This window comes from Leptonotus elevatus, chromosome 5 (genome assembly GCF_054856555.1).
Source record: "Leptonotus elevatus isolate MCC_2025b chromosome 5, RoL_Lele_1.0, whole genome shotgun sequence".
Classification (NCBI taxonomy): domain Eukaryota; kingdom Metazoa; phylum Chordata; class Actinopteri; order Syngnathiformes; family Syngnathidae; genus Leptonotus; species Leptonotus elevatus.
The window spans coordinates 23,240,849-23,261,613 of NC_141243.1; the positions used below are offsets into that span (position 1 = coordinate 23,240,849).

General features: G+C 38.9%; 1 protein-coding gene across 1 annotated transcript in view; it reads right to left on the reverse strand.

Moving 5' to 3' along the window:
• zmat4a (zinc finger, matrin-type 4a) overlaps positions 1–20,765 on the reverse strand; it is an 85,782-nt gene that overhangs the window by 24,847 nt on the left and 40,170 nt on the right. Inside the window, exons 4-5 of the mRNA XM_086077229.1 lie at positions 13,788–13,944; positions 3,170–3,391 (exon numbers count right to left, since the gene is read on the reverse strand). Of these exons, the coding sequence (XP_085933355.1) occupies positions 3,170–3,391; positions 13,788–13,944 (379 nt within the window). The remainder of the gene's footprint in view (positions 1–3,169; positions 3,392–13,787; positions 13,945–20,765) is intronic.

Below are 20,765 nucleotides of genomic sequence, written 5' to 3' on the forward strand. Positions count from 1 at the left end.
TGAAACAAGCTTGATGGCAAACAAAGGGATGGAAAGCGATTCCATCCTAGCATCATTTAAAGATAGGGTTTTGATGCATCTAACTTCAGAAGCCATATTATGCACTGCACTTTTTATACTTCAAAGTCTCTGAACATTTAATGGTTGCTTTTAAAGTGTTTTAAACATTTTTTTCCATACAAAATACTTTTTGTGATATTTTTTTTTAATCTTGTAAACAAGAAATGCACCAATTCAAAAACAAACTAATACTAACACTAATATATCTCAAACAAAACTCAAAACTGAAAAACTAACTATAATGACAAATCCCAAAATGTTATTATAGGCAATTTCTTCATTCAAAATAGTGTCATGTTCACGTTCCAGTCACAAAGCAACATTTACTTCACAGAAAAAATTAAATAAATTGCTAAGAAATAATTGAGAAATCATGACAAGAAAAGATAGATCGAGATAAACTGTCATTTATTGAGTTATTTCTTGAAACAAACACCTCTTCAGTCACAGATGACCCCTGTTCAATGATAAACACATGAACAAAACAGTACCATTGAAAATATTCTAACCATTTTTCCTCTATAATTTCCCATTTGACCTTTCCAGCTTTCCATGGATGACCATTTCTACAACAATGCGTGTGATGGAACTTTTTCATAGGAGCTACTAAATATTTCATCACATGTACACATCTGCAGAGTCAGGCTGCACATTTTATCAGCAATGCTGAGCAGATTGAGAAGATGATGCTGGGGTCAGATAGAGGGAAGCGCAGCATCAGATAAACCATAAAAAGGCATCAAAAGTGGCAGAGAAGATGAACAGACGTAGAGAAAAGTGCTTTGGCAGCAGGTGCAGCCTCCTTCAGCCCCCACTCCACAAACAAGCCCACCCCCGAACCCAAACACTACTTTGCTTATTTCACAGAGAGCTACGGTACCACCAACCAGCTTTGCCAACTGCATTTTTATTCCTCAACATATGACGCTGTCTTAAGTCTGATGGGATTATTAAACGCTTCATTAAAAATTGATACAAGCAAGACAATTAATTTGCCTCATTCAAGTAAAGTTGACATTTACCCATAATTCATATACCATAGGATGTTTGAAAAGCATTAAACATTCTTGCAGAAGTGCAAAGGAGGGCTAATGTCTAGTTAATAATAGCTTCTAATAAATGAGAAGAAAAATAACATGCAGCACATACACCGGAACAAACTCACATCCCTATTATTATTTTTTTTTAGCCAAGTAGACAATCAACCCATTTACCCTCTACCAGCTGTAGCCCACTTATATGAACATAAAGAATCAATCCACTGATCTGTACCAAATTGTCAGTCTCGGTCAGTATGGTCACATCTGAATGCCTTTTAACACCTCTAGGGTTCTTCTGGTATTCTGGCAGCTAGTGTACCACCAGCTGGAAAGAGATTGTGTAATTGTTATTGACATATTGTGACATAAGCGACAACGTCCTCCCTTCCCCAGATTAACAGCTTGTGACATATTAGTCGATTCTACAGTGACTATAGCTTCAGTTCAACTGTGCATGAAAAGCCTGAATTAATATACACAAGTGGACTGAACACAGGAAGGCCTTCCAAACTTGAAAGGAAGGGAGACATGCTATGTTGAGGTATTCAGATGACCTTTTTTTTTTGGGCACATACAACGCATAACATTACCATACCCAGCACAAGCCAGTTGAGACATACTTTATTACTGACCTCATTGGCTTCTACAGTCAATCATGTGTCCTTTCTGGTACTGTACTAAATACACAGTGCCCTAAATGAATGAAGTATCAAACATATTAGTGTTTAAAATTGAAGCCAATGTATAGTCATACTTTATATGACTATACATCTCATAAATCTTAAGTAAGATATAATTTCTTAAATGTAACCTAAATTTGCTTATTTTGCTCTGACAAGTTATCCATCCATTTTCTTAACCGCTTATTCCTCATATATTTACTTAAAATAAGATTGTCAGACAAGACCATTCTGCTTATTTTAAGATGCTTATTACTTAATTATCTTATTTGATCAAGCAGTCTTAGCCTTGAGTGTTAACAGCCAGTTTTATGTAATGAGGATTAAAACAAACATTTTCCACATTTTAAGATGACTAATCAAAATCAAAGGCCCTGAACTGGGGTTTCATAAATAGATTTTTTTAATTTTAAGATTTTGCATAATCTAGTAATAAGATAAATGGAAAAAAAGACAAGTGTGAAAGCAATAAGACAAATGTACAATATACCACTTTATTGTAAGGACCCCCCACCCCACAACACCCCCCCCCCCCAGCCTTTTTCTTCTTTCCAGCAAATACAGTACCACACGTTATATAGTTAAAGGTCCTCATTACAAGTTAACTTTACCAGCTATGGTTGCAAATTTTTCATTTTCTTTTTAAAATCTCACAATCATGATTAAATAAATTAATCCCAGATTTTAAAAAAAATGTTTAAAAAAAGTAACTTAAAAGTAACTTAAACTTGAGTAACTCATTACTCTACACAGATGGTAATATTGTAAAGAAACGTATTACTTTCAAATGCAAGTAACAAGTAATATGAAATATGTTACATTTTGGAAGTAACTTGCCCAACACTGCCGAGACCCCAGTCAACACTCGCCTGTCCTCTGACTGGATCAACTGGGACTATGTCTCCTGCTGACATTCCGGAAGACCAACAGACAGCGTGTGAATAATTTTCATGAAACGTAAAAATGTAATCCTTCTTGTTACAGCTAAGTTGCCTTTGAAACATCTACAATGCCTGACCCCGACCCCCAGATCCCGGGGATCCCCCGTACCCAGGCATCGGCGCCGAAGAGGGGCCGGACAGCGGAGCGGAGAGGGCACCCGCGCCCACCCCACCCCCTACCGCGTGGAGGGACGGAACACCGGGGGCAGAAGGGGACATGGGGGCACCGAAGGACGGGCGGCACCCCCGAACCCCAGGCCCAGCGGGGAAAGGCCCCGGTCATCACTCCAGCGTTCTTAGTGAAAGCTAACCCTCTGTTATTATCTAAGGGTGAGACCTGAAACGTAGACTGGGATTTGACTCAAGAAATTGAACACATCGATAAATATGCAACAGTGAAACTAACACTAGAGACACAGAATTCAATGTTCAGTCAAGCTTTCAGTACCTTTCATATCTCCCATGTCTAGAGTCTTGCCCAGCTGCTCCAGCAGGTCTGCTCTGGCAGCATTCTTCTTGTGTTTTTTACCATCATAATGCTGTTGGGCCATGCCTGGGTTGTTGAACCAAGCATTGCATAGTTGGCAGTAGCGATCTGAGTCGCGTCGGTGTCGTGGGGAGGTCATGGGAGATGTGTCTGGAGAGCTCTTTACAGGACTGGAAGATGCCTCTGAGCAAAAACAGGACAAAACATTGTATTACGTTTTGCATCAGCTTTGTAACACATTTAGAAAGCGTATAATGCTGGTGTCAGATTTTTGGATTTGTTTGCTTTGCAATGCTTGTAGAATTGACTGCAGCTCATTGAAAGACAAGTAAGGCAAGGCCAACAGTTCAATTAAATTGGAATCGGGTATGTAGACCAGGGGTCTATTTCACAAAGCAGGTTTAGTGAGAACCCTGGGTCAAGAAACCCTGAAATGTGGGAAACTCTGCGTCTTTCGATTCAGAAAGGGAGGTAACTAAATGTCATGGTTATTCTCAAATCTTTGTGTGTGTAATCTTGTTTGTGTTACATAGTGGGGCCAACATTTCGGGACTTCACAGAGTTGTGGGGCCCACCCATCCATGTGGGGCAATTTTGCGGGGCCCCACAAGTTTAGACCTCTTTTTGAGGGTCAAAACTTGGTTTTAGAGTTTAGGTTTGAATTGGGTTATGGTTGAGGTTAGGGTAAGGAATAGTGGTAGGCAATATTTTTTTATGGTTAGGGTTAGGGGAAGGGGCTAGGAAATTAATTATGTCAATGAGATGGCCCCACAAAGATAGTAAAACAAACTTCGGTAGCAAGTTTTTCACAATGAACTTCGAGTTTTTCCCTGTACCCGCCTCCTTTCACACACGACATTTCATTTCCTCATTCATCATTCCGCTGTGGCGACTTTTTGCGTAAATACGCCTATAGTCTATAGCGTAAAGTCCACTTTTGTCACTAACATGACATGTCCTTTTGACAATGACCCTATTGATGAAGGTGCCGCAATATTGCGCAAGTATTAAATATTTGTCGCGGGATTGTTATCAGACATGATTATTTAGACATGCTGCTATTTCCGCACAGTTATCTTTTTGAATGGTACCATTTCACATCACAGTCCATCATCTACATACACAACCTAATCCGTCCTTACATTTGCAACATTACCAGCTGTATGTTGTCATGCGCTCACATTCCAGCATATATTATGTATTGCGCTCCGTTTTTTTCTTATAACCGTTTGAATAATGCTTTTATATTTCATCTGAAGACAAGTGCGCTTCTCCATCGCAGGATTGCACCTAAATGAAATGAATTAATGAGCTACCATTTAACAGGTTTCCCTGTAACATTATTGTGATTGCAAAGGGCTACATTTAAATTTAACTATTGACCCAAACAGCAACGTTCTCCCACGCCACTTCCCTCTATTGTGAGCCGTTGTGGTGTTACACATTTTTTCTAAAGGCTTGTTCAAATTCGCCATATGATCGCATTAAGATGTTTTAATTGAGAGGGGTAAACAAGCAAACAAACGCAGAAGCAGAGGGCGGCGCCATGCTCTGCTTCCCCATTGCCATGGTGACTCGACGAATTGGGGCCCCATTGACGTGGTCTTTTTTAGTGTAGTGGTAACTCCAGGTGAAACTACTCTGCGTTGATAAAACTACCTTAAATCAGCTGTCCTGGAACCCAAAACGCAGAGTTTCATCTCTCAGTGTATGTCAACTCGCTGTTCAGGGTTATTCTCAGTGTTTGTTGAACATGCTTTGTGAAATGGACCCCAGCACTGTATGTACAAAAGAGAGAGAAAGTATATTTATCTCTACCAAAGGTTAAATTGGACCTACGACCCACTCATGCTGCCATAATCTACCGAATTCGGTGGTCTTAAATCAGACCTGAGCCCTGGTTGAATGACATAAAAAGCACAGCATAACAGGAATGCCGGAAAGCTGAACGCAGGTGGCATAAAGACAAGCTGCAGGTTGTTACGGTGCTTGACTTGGGCCCGCTTACGTTTCCACTGCCCTCGCATGTTTGATTCCTCTGCCATGTCTGCAAATGCAAACTTGGCTGTGCGATCTGCCCCTCCTCATTGGTAGATTGGTTTTGTCCCCTCCAATCAACTATCCCCACCTGTCGGACCTGTGACGAATAAAAGTGCTGCTTTTTCTTTTGCTCCTGGCGGCTGGAACTTTGCTACAGAGCTGTTGACCTGTCTCTTGTTCGGTGTGCGCTTTTGTGATATTTTGAGACAAAGGTCACATTGATCTCTGTAAACTCTTTGCAAATGACTCCAGTCTTTGTAAACTCTGTGCTTGACTCTAGTCTTTGTTAATACGTAATCCAAACTCTGTGTGAAAAAAACACAAACACCCTTTGTAAAACACATTGTAAACCTCCGACAAATCCCCAATGAAATTGTCAAATTTCATTTAACTATTTTAAATCCTTGGTTTGTGTTACATACTTCCCCTTTTCCCTAGCAGAGCTGGTCCTAACAAAGTTCTCTTATCAAATCTTGAAAGACTTTTGTCATTTAATGTGTTGTATGTGTAGTTTGACAGTTAACTTCAACTGGGAACGTTAAAGGTGCATTGTGTCGTTTAAAAAGGTAATGTTCTACATCATGCATGCTCCACCAATTCGCAGATGAGTACGAAGAGCCCTGACTGTTTTACTCTGACTGCACCTACGAACTTTTATCTTCCCTGTGCGGACCCAGCACACTCTTTGGGGAGCGGAGGGGCAGCGTTTTTCTCACCTCATTTGAAGTCATGTCTTCGTTTGTCAACTGTGGCTGTCGCTTTAACATCGAGCACGTACTCGCACGCACAACAAACGAACCTGACACAGATGCTGCAGTTACGCTTTGGGCCAGACTTTGCCTTTGTGGCAGTCACGAGTAAAAAAAAAAAAAAGTGACAAACTGCCTGAAGATCCTTTAATAAACAATAAACAGCTTGAATCCTTTTTATTTGAATATTCTTTTCCATAGACCTGTTTGCCAGGCTGCTCCGTTGTGATGTGAATTTAGTTGATTTGAGTTCCCTGCCGCAATACAGCACTTGTTTCTCAAGTTTGAGCTTGCAAGTCAAAGCAAAAAACAAAAAACATCCAAAAAACAGCTCATATCTTGTTAGTCATATCTCGAGGTACTACTTTATTTCATTTTAACAAATAAAAAGGTGCATTAATGAGATTTAAAAGTGATTAGTGAGCTAGAAAAACTATTTGCAACCAAATAGCAGACCAACAGCAACTCACCCTACCGTCTATGTTGGATTTTCAAAGTGCAAGCACGGCAGCAGCATGCAACAGACAACGAGGTATACGAGCGTTAATAAGCTCTGATCTGCTGCAAAGTAACAATGCCCATGGTCCGTCCTCATGCAGTCAAGTGTAAAATAAGCTGCTATCTACATTAAATGCCTGAAGAGGAAAACCTCAATGCTACTTGACAAATGGAATAAAGAGCCTGTTGTTCCCGTTTCTGCTCACTTGTGTCTTAATGCATGGTTACCACGGTAAACCTGAACACATACTGTTTGCAGTGAGGTCTCTACAGTGTCAAATGAGGCTATTAACCAAATTAATGCAACCCTGTGTGAGTGAATGTGCTGCCCACCCAACTCTATTACTGTCGTCTTATGTATTTGGAGTCCAGTAATTGTGAATGAGGACATCAATTCACTGCAATGCATCATATTTTTTTTGTCTTAGTTGAACCCTAAGTGAGTCAGAGCTGTTGACAGCTTCAACGGCATGCTATTACGTGCGATTTGAATCAACGTCTTTGGCAATAGATTGAGTGACTTCTTTGACTGCTGGGCCGCTGTAAGATGTCAGAATTGGTTTAATTTAACCCATACAGAGGGGACAAAAGAAAGCTTGCAACATTAAGCCCTATGCTCAATTTGTTCATAGTCTGTTCAAACAAAAGGAGACACCTAAAGGAACAAAGCCTCCAACTCAAATAAAACCATGTATCAAAAGAGACAAAAGAATTGAAGATGAAAACTTAACTCACAGAAATTTTAATTTGTTTTGGGGACATGGCAAAAAAAAAAACACCAACAAAGAAATACATTGGCTTTTAATTATTTTACAATGCATTGATTATTTGATCACGTGTGTGGGGTTTTGTGTTGTTTTGCCAAAATGAGACGTGAGGATAATTCATGTATGTGTAGTTAAGTGTGCCCAATTGGTTGAATCCCACGACTGACCCGAACTGACCTGACTGACATCCTCACGGTGTCGCCCAGTGTTGTATTCCGCCTCTCACCCAAAGTCAGCTGGAATAGACTGCAATTCACCCATGACCGTAATGTAATGAGGGCAGGTGGTTTAGAAAATAGACGGACCACACATTTATTGCACCTTAATACGGACACTAGTCAACATGGAAAATGGGGTATGCTGTAACACTCTTAAATCGGCATCTTATATCGCTCTTCCAATTTCTCTATTTTGTTTGTTTGAATATTACAGAATTAAAAGCAGTAATCCAGTGAGGCTAGCTGTTTTTGTCTGCTTCCAGTAACGCCAAGGAGGGGAAAGCATCTCTTTGACTTGAAGCCAGAGCACTGGACACTGCTTGAAGAACTTCAATAAGGGTTTGCGCCTTTTGAGATTGCTACCTTAGTGGACAGTATACAACTATTTCAGGTCTTCCACAGGTAATCAAAGGGCTGACACAATAAAGGATATTTTAGACAAGCTCAGGGAAATCATATTTATTGTCAGTGCAGAAAAGGGGATACAACAGAGATTAGGAAAGATTTGTACTCGGCAGCAAGACCAAGAAAAGGCAGTTATTTTCACAGTTGCCTTGGACCCCAGATAAAGAATTTTGTCTCCTGAAGATGACATTAGAGTGAAGGGGCCTGTTTGCTTGCTGTCAAAGAAGTAAAGGATGCTGGGGTACACAAGCGTGAACAACTTAAGAGCACCAATGACTCCGGCAGTCTTGAAAAGACTGATCTGGACTCTCTACTTCAGTCTGACACAAACAGAATGAAAACCAGGAAGACGCATCCCAGGAGGACCAAATACACTAATTGTGGTAAAATAAAGTTCAGCTACCATATACGAGTACAGTGGTACCTCGGAGTTTGAACATAATTGGTTCCTGCGAAGTGTTCAAAGTCCGAATTGTTCAACCTTCGAAAAAAAAATTCCCATAGGAAATAAATGCAATTAATCCGTTCCCAAGCTTCAAAAACAGAAAATTCCTAATTTAATTTATGTTTATGTTTTTTACATTTACAGTACAGTACAGTTTTTAAAGAATAAAAAATACCTTACCTTTTTTGTTGTGGTAAAATGGCATCAGTGGAAGATAAATGCTAGCTTTTGTTCAGTGCTGAGTTTGTGTATTTTACATTAGGCACATTGTTAGACTACTAAGCGGTCCTTGCGTGCGTTGTTTAACATCAGGCACGTTGTTGAACAGCTAAGGGGGGTCCTTGTGCCAGTATTTAAAGAAGTAGTCACAGTGATAATCTCCTTCCTAATTCCACTGTGGTTCGTAGCACTGTATGTTTATTTTTTTTGCTGCCAGTGGTACTGTTGTCTTTCTTTGGGCCTATGGCGAAGAAAATTGCACTCGGGTGTATGGAGCACCTCCTGGAGTATTCACGATCTGACTGGAAATGGGCAGTGCATCGTCTCAACTACCGCAGCGTGAGCATTCGGCATTTCTCGGCTGTGTGTAGTGCTATGTAATATTATCATCCTTGCAAAAATGTCATTCTTTTGACAGAAATTTGTCACCCTATCAGTTTCAGACTGACGCCCGGAATTGATGTCACCGAGTAAAGCGTAAAAAAGTATGTCCTGAGGAAAACAGGCATACACTGTTTTATTTAGGCTCTTCCATGCCGATAGAGGGGCAGGATTGTCTCATTAGGGATTATTGAGGCATTAACACCAACACCTTCATGACTTTTAAGGGTGAACAAGGAGATTAAAAAAAATGCTTGGCAATGCATTGTTGTGACAACGCAGAATCCCAAGAGATGGTGCATAAAAAAAGAAAATAACAACAAAAACGTTGATGGTGTAATCAATCAAGCATGACGTAGAAATTAAAAGCCTGGATTTATCTCAATGCCATTTTTTTTCATGACAGATCTGGTGCTGTTAAAATTATTTTGTTATTTCACATGATTAGAGACACTCAACAGTTAGAATACTGATGTATCATCTGTGTAAATTATCTCCTATTTTAGTGGTCAAATAATGTTGACTTTAAGACATGTTGATAGGCGATGTGACAACCAAACAAGACTGTAACACACACTCATGACGAAGCAAATGTGTCGTGCTTTTTTTCCCCCATGCCAAGATGTTGTGGTTATTTTTCTGTCTCACAGTTTCCTGGATTATTGATTGCCATGATTATCAGATGTGTATTAAGTGTGGCACAAATTGAAGGACACCATCAGAATATTCCGTTACAGTGTGTCAAACGAAAATGTGCATAAGACCTCAGAGCAGACTAAACACAGGATGTGCCCTTGTCAGTTCAAGTAAAAGTCACGCGACCGATCCAGTCGTAGAGTCGCTCATCCCTTACCTGTAAATCAACCTGTGTTTGAAAGGAAGCACATCTAAAATGTGTCAACGGGATATGTCATTGCCAAAATAATCAGGTTATTAAAGAAAAGAAACATTTCTGTGGTTTGGTCCTATTTTGATCTCAAATAAGGGTAAGTGTTTTTCATTTCTTGTTTAATGCTTTCATCTCAATTTCTATTTGATGTCAGAATTCAAATCCATTTTCACTTGACTCCAAATTCAAATTATTTAATTTTCTGCAGGTTAAATGCCAAAGCAGAATTGTCTTCTGCAAATAAAAGCACCACTTCATTGCTGAGGCATTACAGAGCCAAAATTCAAACGAGGTCACAAATAAACCTAGAATAAACACAGAAAAACAAACATTAAGAACTTCTTTGTGGTCATTTTATTAATAATGCATCCATCCATCCATCCATTTTCTTAACTACTTACTCCTCACAAGGGTCACGGGGGTCGCTGGAGCCGATCCCAGCTAGTTTCTGGCAGTAGGCGGGGTACACCCTGAAACTGGTTGCCAGCCAATCACAGGGCACACACAGACGAACAACTCACACTCACAATCACACCTAGAGACAATTCAGGGTGCTCAATCAATCTGTCATGCATGTCTTTGGAATGTGGGAGGAAACCGGAGTACCCGGAGAAAACCCGCGCAGGCACGGGGAGAACATGCAAACTCCACCCAAGCCCGGACTCGATCTCACTGGGAGGCGGACGTGCTAACCAGTCAGTCACCGTGCCACCTTAATAGTGCATTGTTTAGGCTAAATGTTTTGTTTTGTTTTTCAATTACCATTCACCTACTGCATTTACAAAAATAGATATATATTTTCAATATAATTATTACATTTTTTATTTCGTTTTGTTATATTTTTGTTGGGAGTTTTGTGTGGAAAAGGCCAAAGTCGGTGGTGTATCAGTCAATCATGCTTGAACATGAACTCAAAAGTAAAATAAAAATGAAAGGACCTTTAGAGACCAGAAAAAAATAGAAGAACGACAAATTATTGATTATAAACGCTGCAAGAGAAACGCTATCCCGACATAAATTGACTGGTAATCAAGCTGAGAGGGATTATGTAATGCAGAATACAAAACTGAATGAAATTCTAAAAAGTCATTTCCGCTCTTTCATTTCAGCTCTTCGGGGGGGCAATAGATTTAGCATGAGCTATAATCGACTCATTCAGCCTTTGAAATAATCCTGAACAGTCTTTCCAAATGTCAAAGGCTGTTATTGTGCTTGTATGAAAGGGAAAGTAAAATAACAAATAAGGAGAGCAAGAGATATATATCCTTTTCAATCAATTGCAATTTTAGTAGCAACAAAGGACAAAGGTAGGATAAAAAACCCATTTCAGATAAAGCCGCCATAAAAAACACGGTATTGATAAACATCAGCAGTGGTGCAAATAAGTGATGTGCATGTGTGCATGCTCACTGAATATATTAAAGATTGTTTCATTCATTGTGACAATACTATGGCTTCATATCCTCCAAACTGCCAATCAGAAAGTTTATTCAAGGTGTACAGCTGTTAGTAGAATATACCAGCAGCCAACTTCTGGCACCCTGTGGTATAAGTCAGCTGGTGAATATAGACAAAGACCGCTTAGCACAAATCAGCCAACAACACCAGCTGCTTTTAAGTTGTTGTTAATGAGCTGAAATGGGCCAAAAAATTACAACATTTTAATTAACCAAGTTGGGAATTTACATCAGACAAGACGCCAGACAATACTACAAAATGAAACAACTTCGGATGGGGTCAGCACAGTGTTGTAGTTGTTAGCAATTCTCCCTGAGGTGGGCCTTAAACTTCGGGCCTAGCCTTCCTCTGTGGTGTTGGCATATTCTTCCATATGCTTTGCTACACTTTGTCAGAATGAGTAGTTTGTTTGTCCATGCTCTAAAACTGACTACAAACCAGTCCAACGTGTCATTTGCAAGGACATGTGGCATAGAAAATGGATGGATGGATAATTATGACACAAAGTGACCAGGATTGTCCCAGAATTGTTTCCGACCTGTTTTCAAGCTGTAAAATAAAAATGAAAAATATCTTTCTGAATTTCTACTCAAACTTTGGATACATTAAGTTGTATACACAAAAAAATACAATTTAGTCATTACTCATTACTTGATTGTCTCCCAGTTTCCCCATTACCTTCCCCCTCTTGACTGTACTAATCTTCAAGTTCCCATGCCATCAGAATCCAAAATGTCTCACTGTTTAATGCACTAGTACGATACGATACGATATACTTTTATTTTCCCCGTGGGGAACTTTTTCCTTGACTCCGTCCAGCTGCAGTTACAGTAAGGAAGAAACAACAGAATAGAAAGAGATCAAATTAAAGTTAAATAAGAAGTGCAGCAATAAGAAACCTTCACAGAAGTATACATGTGTAGAGAAGTACATACATGAGGACTGCACACACCCATATACACACACACACTCCTAAATATATATATATATATATATATATATATACATGAGTATGTACAGCACGGCTGCATATATTCCACACACACAACATTGCACCATATATCTATTATACTGAGTTAATGTCGGTTGTTAAGCAGTTTGATGGATGTCGGCAGGAATGAGTTCTTGTAGCGGTTCAGCCTGGTTCTGGGGGCCCTGAATCTCCTGCCGGAAGGCAGTAGCTGGAACTCATGATGCAGAATGTGAGTCGGGTCAGTAACAATTTTCTGTGCCAGTCCGGTGACGGACCGCTCATAAAGCATCTGTAGGGAAGGATGATTCCTGACCCCCATGATCTTCATGGCAGTCCGCACCAGACCGGCAATCTGTGACCTTGACTGCACAGTCAGGTTGCCGTACCAGGCCGCAATGCCGTATCTGATGATACTTTCCAATGCAGCCCGGTAGAACAACAGCATGATCCTCTGCTCCACTCCATAGACCCTAAGTCTGCGTAGGAAATAGAGACGCTGTTGGAGTTTTGGAGCAGAGACTTCCAACATGTACCCTCCAGCTGAGTGTGTTGTCAATGTGGACCCCCAGATACCTGTATGAACCCACCTGGCTGATGGGTGGTAGTCAAAACATGACCTGGTTATGCTTCAGCTTGACACACAGTAATTTTTTTTTTTTTGTCGATTGGATGCAAATATATTATGCAAAATAGTATCAACAGTATATGTTTGATGCACTGGATAATGTATTGTTGCATCTACTTTAATTGAGACAATGAACGGTTAATGTCAGCACATATTCAAAATAGTTATATACGTATATTCCACACGTTTTGTGTAGGCCGTAGGTCTACCTATGCACAATCTCTCAATCACTGACCTTTCAACAACTAAAAAGGATTTTTGAATATCATATTTGTATTTAATGATATATATAATTTTTTTCAAAGATTTTTTTTTTTTAGCATATGATCTTCCTCATATAGCGGATTACGATTTGTCTGGTGAATTGTTTGTGGGTTGTATATGCGCTAAAAACTACTGTATCTGTCAATACATTTCTTTAAATCAATAAAAATACAATTAAAAGAAAACAGGGTCACTGAACAAATTAAACATGTAACCCCAGTGTCCTTCACTAATAACTGGGCAACACGTTTGTAAGCACAAACAATGTTACGTGATGCGAGAGTGCACCACACACACGTATCTCCCATTTGGACACTCATTTCTCAATTTTCTCTGCAAGAATAATCTAGTAGAGTGACGCTGTGCCATTCTCACCTCCCACAGTGTCAGTAGCACCACCGAGAACACACAGTCAGTCGTTGTACCGTAGTTTGAAGCAGACACGATGCTGCAAATGTTATGTTTTATTAAATGACGTTTTGCATCATTTATGAATGGACAGTGTGGGACCAAACTGATCTCCACACTAAAAATAAATTAATAAATGACAAAATTGTACCATATGATGCTAAGAATACTGCATATAAGGGGGCCTTTTGAAAAGTTTGAGGATTAGGTTTTTGTTTGTTTTGTTTTTTGGCTGTATACCTTTGGTTGTGATGACAGGCTGATCCCCAAGTAGCAGTTTTAGCCTCTTGGCATGGATTTTACCCTGGTAGTGTGACTCTGCAACCACAGCTGATGTGAAGGACATGTTACACAGTGTGCAGCATTTATTCTTGTCCACGTCACCTTCGTCGCTGCCCTAAAAAACACAGCAATATACAGTTAAGAAATCTTACCAATAACTGAACATTAGAATCTGTGCAATTTTAAATACAAGTCATGACTTGTTGACAATGTCAAAAAAAGGTGTGCCCCCCTCAAACACAGTTTCAATTTAAACACACTAACTAATAACATTCACACAATGCTGATAACAGAGTAATATTCAGCATTCAGCGAGACGCCAACAGCACCAGAGGGCCTACGCCTTTGTGCTGCAAACGTATTACAAATGTCTGCTGTCTCATGAATTGCTTGATTGAAAAATCCTGATGTGCTGAAAAGTACTGCTCCACTCAAAGGTCACTGCCCCACCTGTCCCCAATGCACTTGTAGGGTACACCTTGAATTGGTTGCCAGACTATCACAGGGCACACAAAAATAACCACTTACACCTACGGACAATTTAGATTTTTCAATCATTTTACCCTATCATTTAGGTTTTTGCAATGAGTGGGGAAGCCCGAGTGCCCTGAGAAAACCTACACGCACACAGAGGATATTGCAGAAGGCGGAGCCTGTGTTTGAATCCATGATCTCAGTACTGTTAGGTGGATTTGCTAACCAGCCAGCCAGCCTGACACACATGATTATGATTGTTAGTATTATTGTGATTATTATTAGTGCAATTTTATTTATTTATTGATTTCAGTGCTGTAAAAGTTTAAGAGTTAAAGCTTTAACTTCTGAGTTAACTGCAGAGTTAAAGCTTGAACTCTTCAAGCTTTAACTTTGACAGCACCATTTTTTTAATAGGAGACTAGTAATCTTGGAAGTAGAAAATTTAGGGACACACGAATCGCACGTCAATTTGCAAATTAAATATTCACATTTCCACACATTTTTTAATCGGAATGATAGGTAAGCGGGAAGAAAGTGTGGACCATATGTTTGTCAGCAACAAAAAATAGCCAAGAAATAAAAAAATAAGAATAATTAAAAAAAATCTGCAAATGTATTAGTCACACGTACATACATCGCACGTGAAAATTTTGCTGCACTCAAATGTCACCATTAAGGAGCAGTCTTGAGCCGTGTTGTGTAATACTAATACTAATAATAATAATAATTATTATTATTATTATTATGTTTCATCCAACCGGAACTCATTGTCTACGTAAATTCATCTCTGGTGCCCTTACAGCACTGAGAGAGTGTGTTTGGCAGAGGCAGAACATGCTCCCCTCCCGGTAATTTCCAAACACAGCCTGTATTAAAAACTGTTTATAACTTATAACTAATTTGACTTGGTAAAAAACGTGTAGGGTTACTGACATTTTTTTAATAATCAAAATAAAATGTGTTTAAACGGTTAAGGTTTGTACAGTTAATACAGTAGTTCTGATCTGATATTTTCATACTGTTTCATAGTACAGCTATCAAGAAGCCATTAAACAAAGGAAAGACAGTTGGCATTCATTCAAATTTTTACTCGGATGCAGCAGGCATTGTAGAATTTCACGCCTTAATCATTTAGTTCCTGCTGGGATAGAAATGGAGGCGGCAATCCGTGTTATGTTGTGATAGTGGAGCCGATCAAGATGACAGTGGACTGCTCCCTAGGCCTCCATCTGTGCAACTAGCACCAAGTCATTATCATCATGCAGCCATTATCAAGAAGAAGAAAAAAAGGACACAGATAGCCCCTTATGCAGTAAACAACTCCTGTTTTCATTTTGACCACAGAAAGGGGCCACAACAAAGTGAAGCGAAGAGAATCCCATTATCAGAAATTCCTTTACCCATGTCTGTGCTCAGTGTAGATTAAACAAGTGAACAGTTGGTAGCTGCATGAGTTTCCTTTCACTTCAGCAGTGTCTCAGCTTGAGGTGACCTCAAATAATGAGCTTTTCACCTCTATGATGTAAAATGAACAAAAATAAAGTGTTTTCTTAAGCACACAGCTATTTGGTGCAGGTTGAGTAATGGTGCGTGTCAAGTATCATCCACACACACACGCACACACACACACACACACACACAGGTTTCTTTTACCATCTTTGTGGGGCCATCTCATTGACATAATGCATTTCCTAGCCCCTTCCCCTAACCAACAAAAATTATTGCCTACCCCTATTCCTTAGCCTAACCTCAATCATAACCCAATTCAAACCTAAACTCTAAAACCAAGTCTTGACCCTCAAAAAGAGGTCTAAACTTGTGGTGCCTAGCAAAATTGCCCAACATGGACGGGTAAGCCCCACTATGTAACAAAAAACAAGACCACATAAAAAAAAATATTGTAAGCTTTCAGTAAATTATTGTTCTGGTGTGCATTGTGTGCTGGATGTGAGCTATGAAAAATTGAATCTCAAATACCTATTTTCTGAAAGAGCTATTGCCATAAACCATGCTTTTGCCCTTCTTAAAAGAGGATTTGATCTAATTATTCAGCAGATGTTCTCTAACGTTTACCTTTACTCTACAAAGAAAGACCAAAAATTGAAGAATTAAATATTAACTATACAAGATGAGACTACTAAGCGATAACATTATTGACAAACCATGAATTCTGTTGTTAAAACAAGGGTTGCTCTAGCAAAAATAACCATGGTGAGGCAATATACCCAACTATAGTATATAGGATGAAATATATTTTGTATGCTATAATAATAATAAGAAGAAGAAGAATACGAATACGAATAAAAAGAAGAAGAAAAAAAAGATAAAAAAGGAGAAGACGACTTTTGTCCATGCTTTGATGTGTGTAATATACAACATAGCCAATTCATGCTAATTGATGTTCTGCCTACTATATGTTTGGAAGGTGCAACAGCTAATGCAAACGCTTTCTAAGGATAAGATCTATTCATAATTAGCCATTCAATAGACTGATTTCGGCAGACAGTCGATGTTTCCACACCATTATTTTTTATTTATTTTTTTATTATTATTTTTTTTCTTCAAAAAGAGCTCAGTATTGTTCATTCGGTAATGTCATCATCATTGCTCTTTTTCTTTTCTTTTCTTTTGTATGTGGGTGAGTATGTGTATGTGCGTGCGTGCGTGCGAGTGTGTGTGCATTCGTTAGCTCACCAAAAACCTATTAGAAAAAATCCCATACCGTTCACCTAAACCGAACACCGCCGTCAGGAGACCCGAGGGGACCAAAGAAAACAAAGGAAAGTGAAATCCAGCACCGGCCAGACACCACCCACCGAGCCACCAACCAGAATTCTTCACCAACCCCAGAAACATCTAAATTCCAACAAATCCAAAAAATCAGGGAGACCTCAAGAGACCAAAGGAGAGACTGAGGAAAGGAAGGAAGGACAAACGAAGCAGAGTGAGATCCACAGACACCAGCCTCCACCGATTCAATGACCTGAGGAGGAAGCAGATTGTGTCTGAGTTTTGATAGATGCTGGTGTGGTGGATCTGGCATGCATGAAAATCTCCACCAAAGAGGGGAGCCGTCGACCTCTGCCAGGACAGAGCAAGCGCAACACAGACACTCAGGGCCCACACCATTAGACGCCCAGTAATATCAGTAGGTGGTCAAGTGACGCTTCGCTAATGAGGCTAGTGATTCAATTATCATTTTAACAACAGAAACTGTAAGGGGGTGAGCATAAGCATCCTAATCCTAAAAAAAGAAAAACAGAAAGCATTTGGGACTAATTTAATAACCTCAAGCCCATCTTTATAAAGGTGTAGACTCTCTCATCTATGGGTTCTCACGCTTTTCTGGGAAAACTTTTTAACATAACAAATTGACTGTTTTTTTTTTTCACTCTTAAAAAATAGACAGTTAAAAATGAATGCTCAATCATTATTCTCCAATTCAAGTGAGAATGACTCATTGCATAGTGTTGTGTGTACGAGTGTCACAGGAATGTTTATATGACGACGCAAAGCTTTGCAACATTAAGGATACTTACACTTAATTGTAGTCTCTTTAAGAAAAATGTATGTTAAAAGTCTCATTCCTCTTGATACAGTAAGCGATTAGAATGAATTTCTCCAAATTTCAATGTATTCAATTCTACTTTCTGTCATTCAAATTCAATTCAACATTCTGTGGGGTGGGGTCAATTCAAATTCATATTCATCAACTAAATTTAATCAAATTCTGAATTTTGCCCAGTGAAGTTGCATAAAGACTGTTAATGTCTTTCTTAAATTAATAACTCATGTTTTTGATACTCAAAATGTTCAATCTAAACTGAAATGTATATTTGTTTGAAATTGCCCCACGGAAAATGCTTCTACACAAGATAATAATTTGCTGCTACGCTCAATTTGAATTAAAAAAAAACAGAGGAACTGTTGATTATATAAAAAAGGAAACCAATTGGTCCCTTATGAATTAAAATGTTTTCTTTTTTCTTTTGTATTTATAAATGTCCATTAATCGTGCAAAAAAAGATTTTATCCGACTATTTGATTATTCGATTTTTTTCGAATTTTCAGGACAATAATCAAATACTAAATTATTCAATAGCTACAGCCCTACAACTCCCCTGTTATTGCCATATTTTTTTAATTAAACCCTTGCTTCAGATGCCTGGGATTAACCTGCAAAAAAATAGCTCCTTGAAATTTGCTCCTCAAATTAAGTCACTGATTAAAAATGTATTTGCTGTGAGCAAATATATATATTAGCGGTGTTAGAAAAAATCGAGAAAAAAGTGAGATTCAAATATCGCGATATTACAACACGCAATTCTCGAATCGATTCGATATGCGGCCGAATTGATTTTTAAACATCAATTTTTTATGGGAATATTCAATTCAATGTCTTACTTTTAATTCACACATTAATCATGGAAGAATGTTATATTAATGGAACATGAAGCCTTAATATTTTATTTTAGTGCTGTTCAAACATGAAACAGACTGCAACCTGTTTGCTAAATGCAGTGGCTCACAGTCATAAACCAGAATTTTCAGATAAATACATTTTCATACAAATTTTACAGTGCACATGTACAAGTTTACTGATTAGTATTTTCCAAATTTGAGTAAAAATAAATACAATCGCAATAATCTATTTATAGGTTCGTATCGGGATTAATCGGTATCGAATCGTGACCTATGAATCGTGATACAAATCGAATTGACAGGTACTAGGCACACCCTATATACATATATATATATATATATATATATATATATATATATATATATATACACACACAACAAAATTAATTAAAAAAATTCTGAGAGGAAAGTGACATCTCGCCATCGTTAACCGTGAGATACTGTATATAATATGTGTGAGAAGATATATACACACAACTCTACTGCAATGTGTGTTATTCTGTGGTTCACTGTGACTCATTCTGAAAACCCCTCTTTACCTAGCACACGCACACACACGCACATGCACACACACACACACACACACACACAGACACACCATCACTTCTTTCTGTCCTTGGCAGTGTCCTACATTTGTTTTCTGTTACACACTTAGACACTAACAACCTCCCTCCAGTGACAAAAGCAAGACCAGACTATCTGTCTCAGAAATAATTGAAATAATGATAATATACAATATGTGAGGCTTTGTAACATCGCTGTCATCTGATTGGCTGACAGATGTAGGTGTTTCTTTAAGCGATGCTGCAAGGAGCTCAACTGCCCATTTCCTGATTTTAAGCGTACAAGAAAGAGCCGACCGCTGCCAAGTCATAAAAATACAACAAATATTGTGTTTTAAAAACAATGCTATAATTTCATATGTACCAGTGGATGAAATAAGTAAAACTTGCCGTAAAAGATTTTGTGAGCCAAGTGAACGTAGCTGGATCCATTCATTTGAATGGAGTGAATGAGAGCACACTACACAGTGTCAGTCAAGAAACACGCAGGTTACTACAGAAAGAGGACATGGTCTACAATGAAAACAAAAGTGGGGATATATTAATAGATGGGACTTGCTATAGCACACTTCATACACAAGGCAATGTGCTTTACACAAAGAAAGACAACATCTCTAAGCATCAACAAACAGCGGTTAACAACATTCAGAGGCAAAAAAAAGAAAACAAAGTAGCTTACACAATCTACTAAAATAACGTACATTGACAATGTCAAAACATTAGACAGCAATAGACCCAATATATGTGTGCTGTTTATGCTATGTTTTACGTTTTGAATCACCGCAAAACCAAGGCCAAGTCTCGTGAGATCTTGTGGCAGTTCAGTTGATCCTGCTATAAACCCGCCTCAATTGACGCCTTTGGTAATTCCTTGGCCAGTTGGTGCTATTGTGAGTAGCAGAGGCCAGACCAGGCCAAGCGAGGCCGGGGCAGAGAGGGGCCAGGATGTTCTGGAACCTGCCATGGAAAAGCTGGAAAAGCGCCTAAAGTCTGGCTTTCTGCATGGAATATAAGTAGCCTTATTTGGAAGCCAAGAAACACTGACTACTCATGTGCATCTCCCCTGAGGCACATGTACAAGAAATAGGACAGCGGAGTACAAGGGTATCCCTGCAAAGAAAGGATAAAAAGACGGTCTGAGCAGACAAAGTAGTCTATTTCTGTGCATACAGGAAAGGGCAAACCACTGCTCAGACTGGCCACTACAGCACTCACACACGCGCATTAAACAGCAGATGGTACTAATACTATACGAGATCAATTCAATGCCAACTTCATATAGTGTGTCACAATGAATTAAACAACAATGAATTAAACAGGGCTACTTCGTGTGATTTCATCATGTCTTGCAATTATCCATGTTATGGTTTCATATTTTTGTCAGGAAGAAGTGTTGCTATCTTAAAAGAATGATTAACCACATCAATATTTTACACAGCAATTTGCACATAATTAATGGCCATACATATGTAAA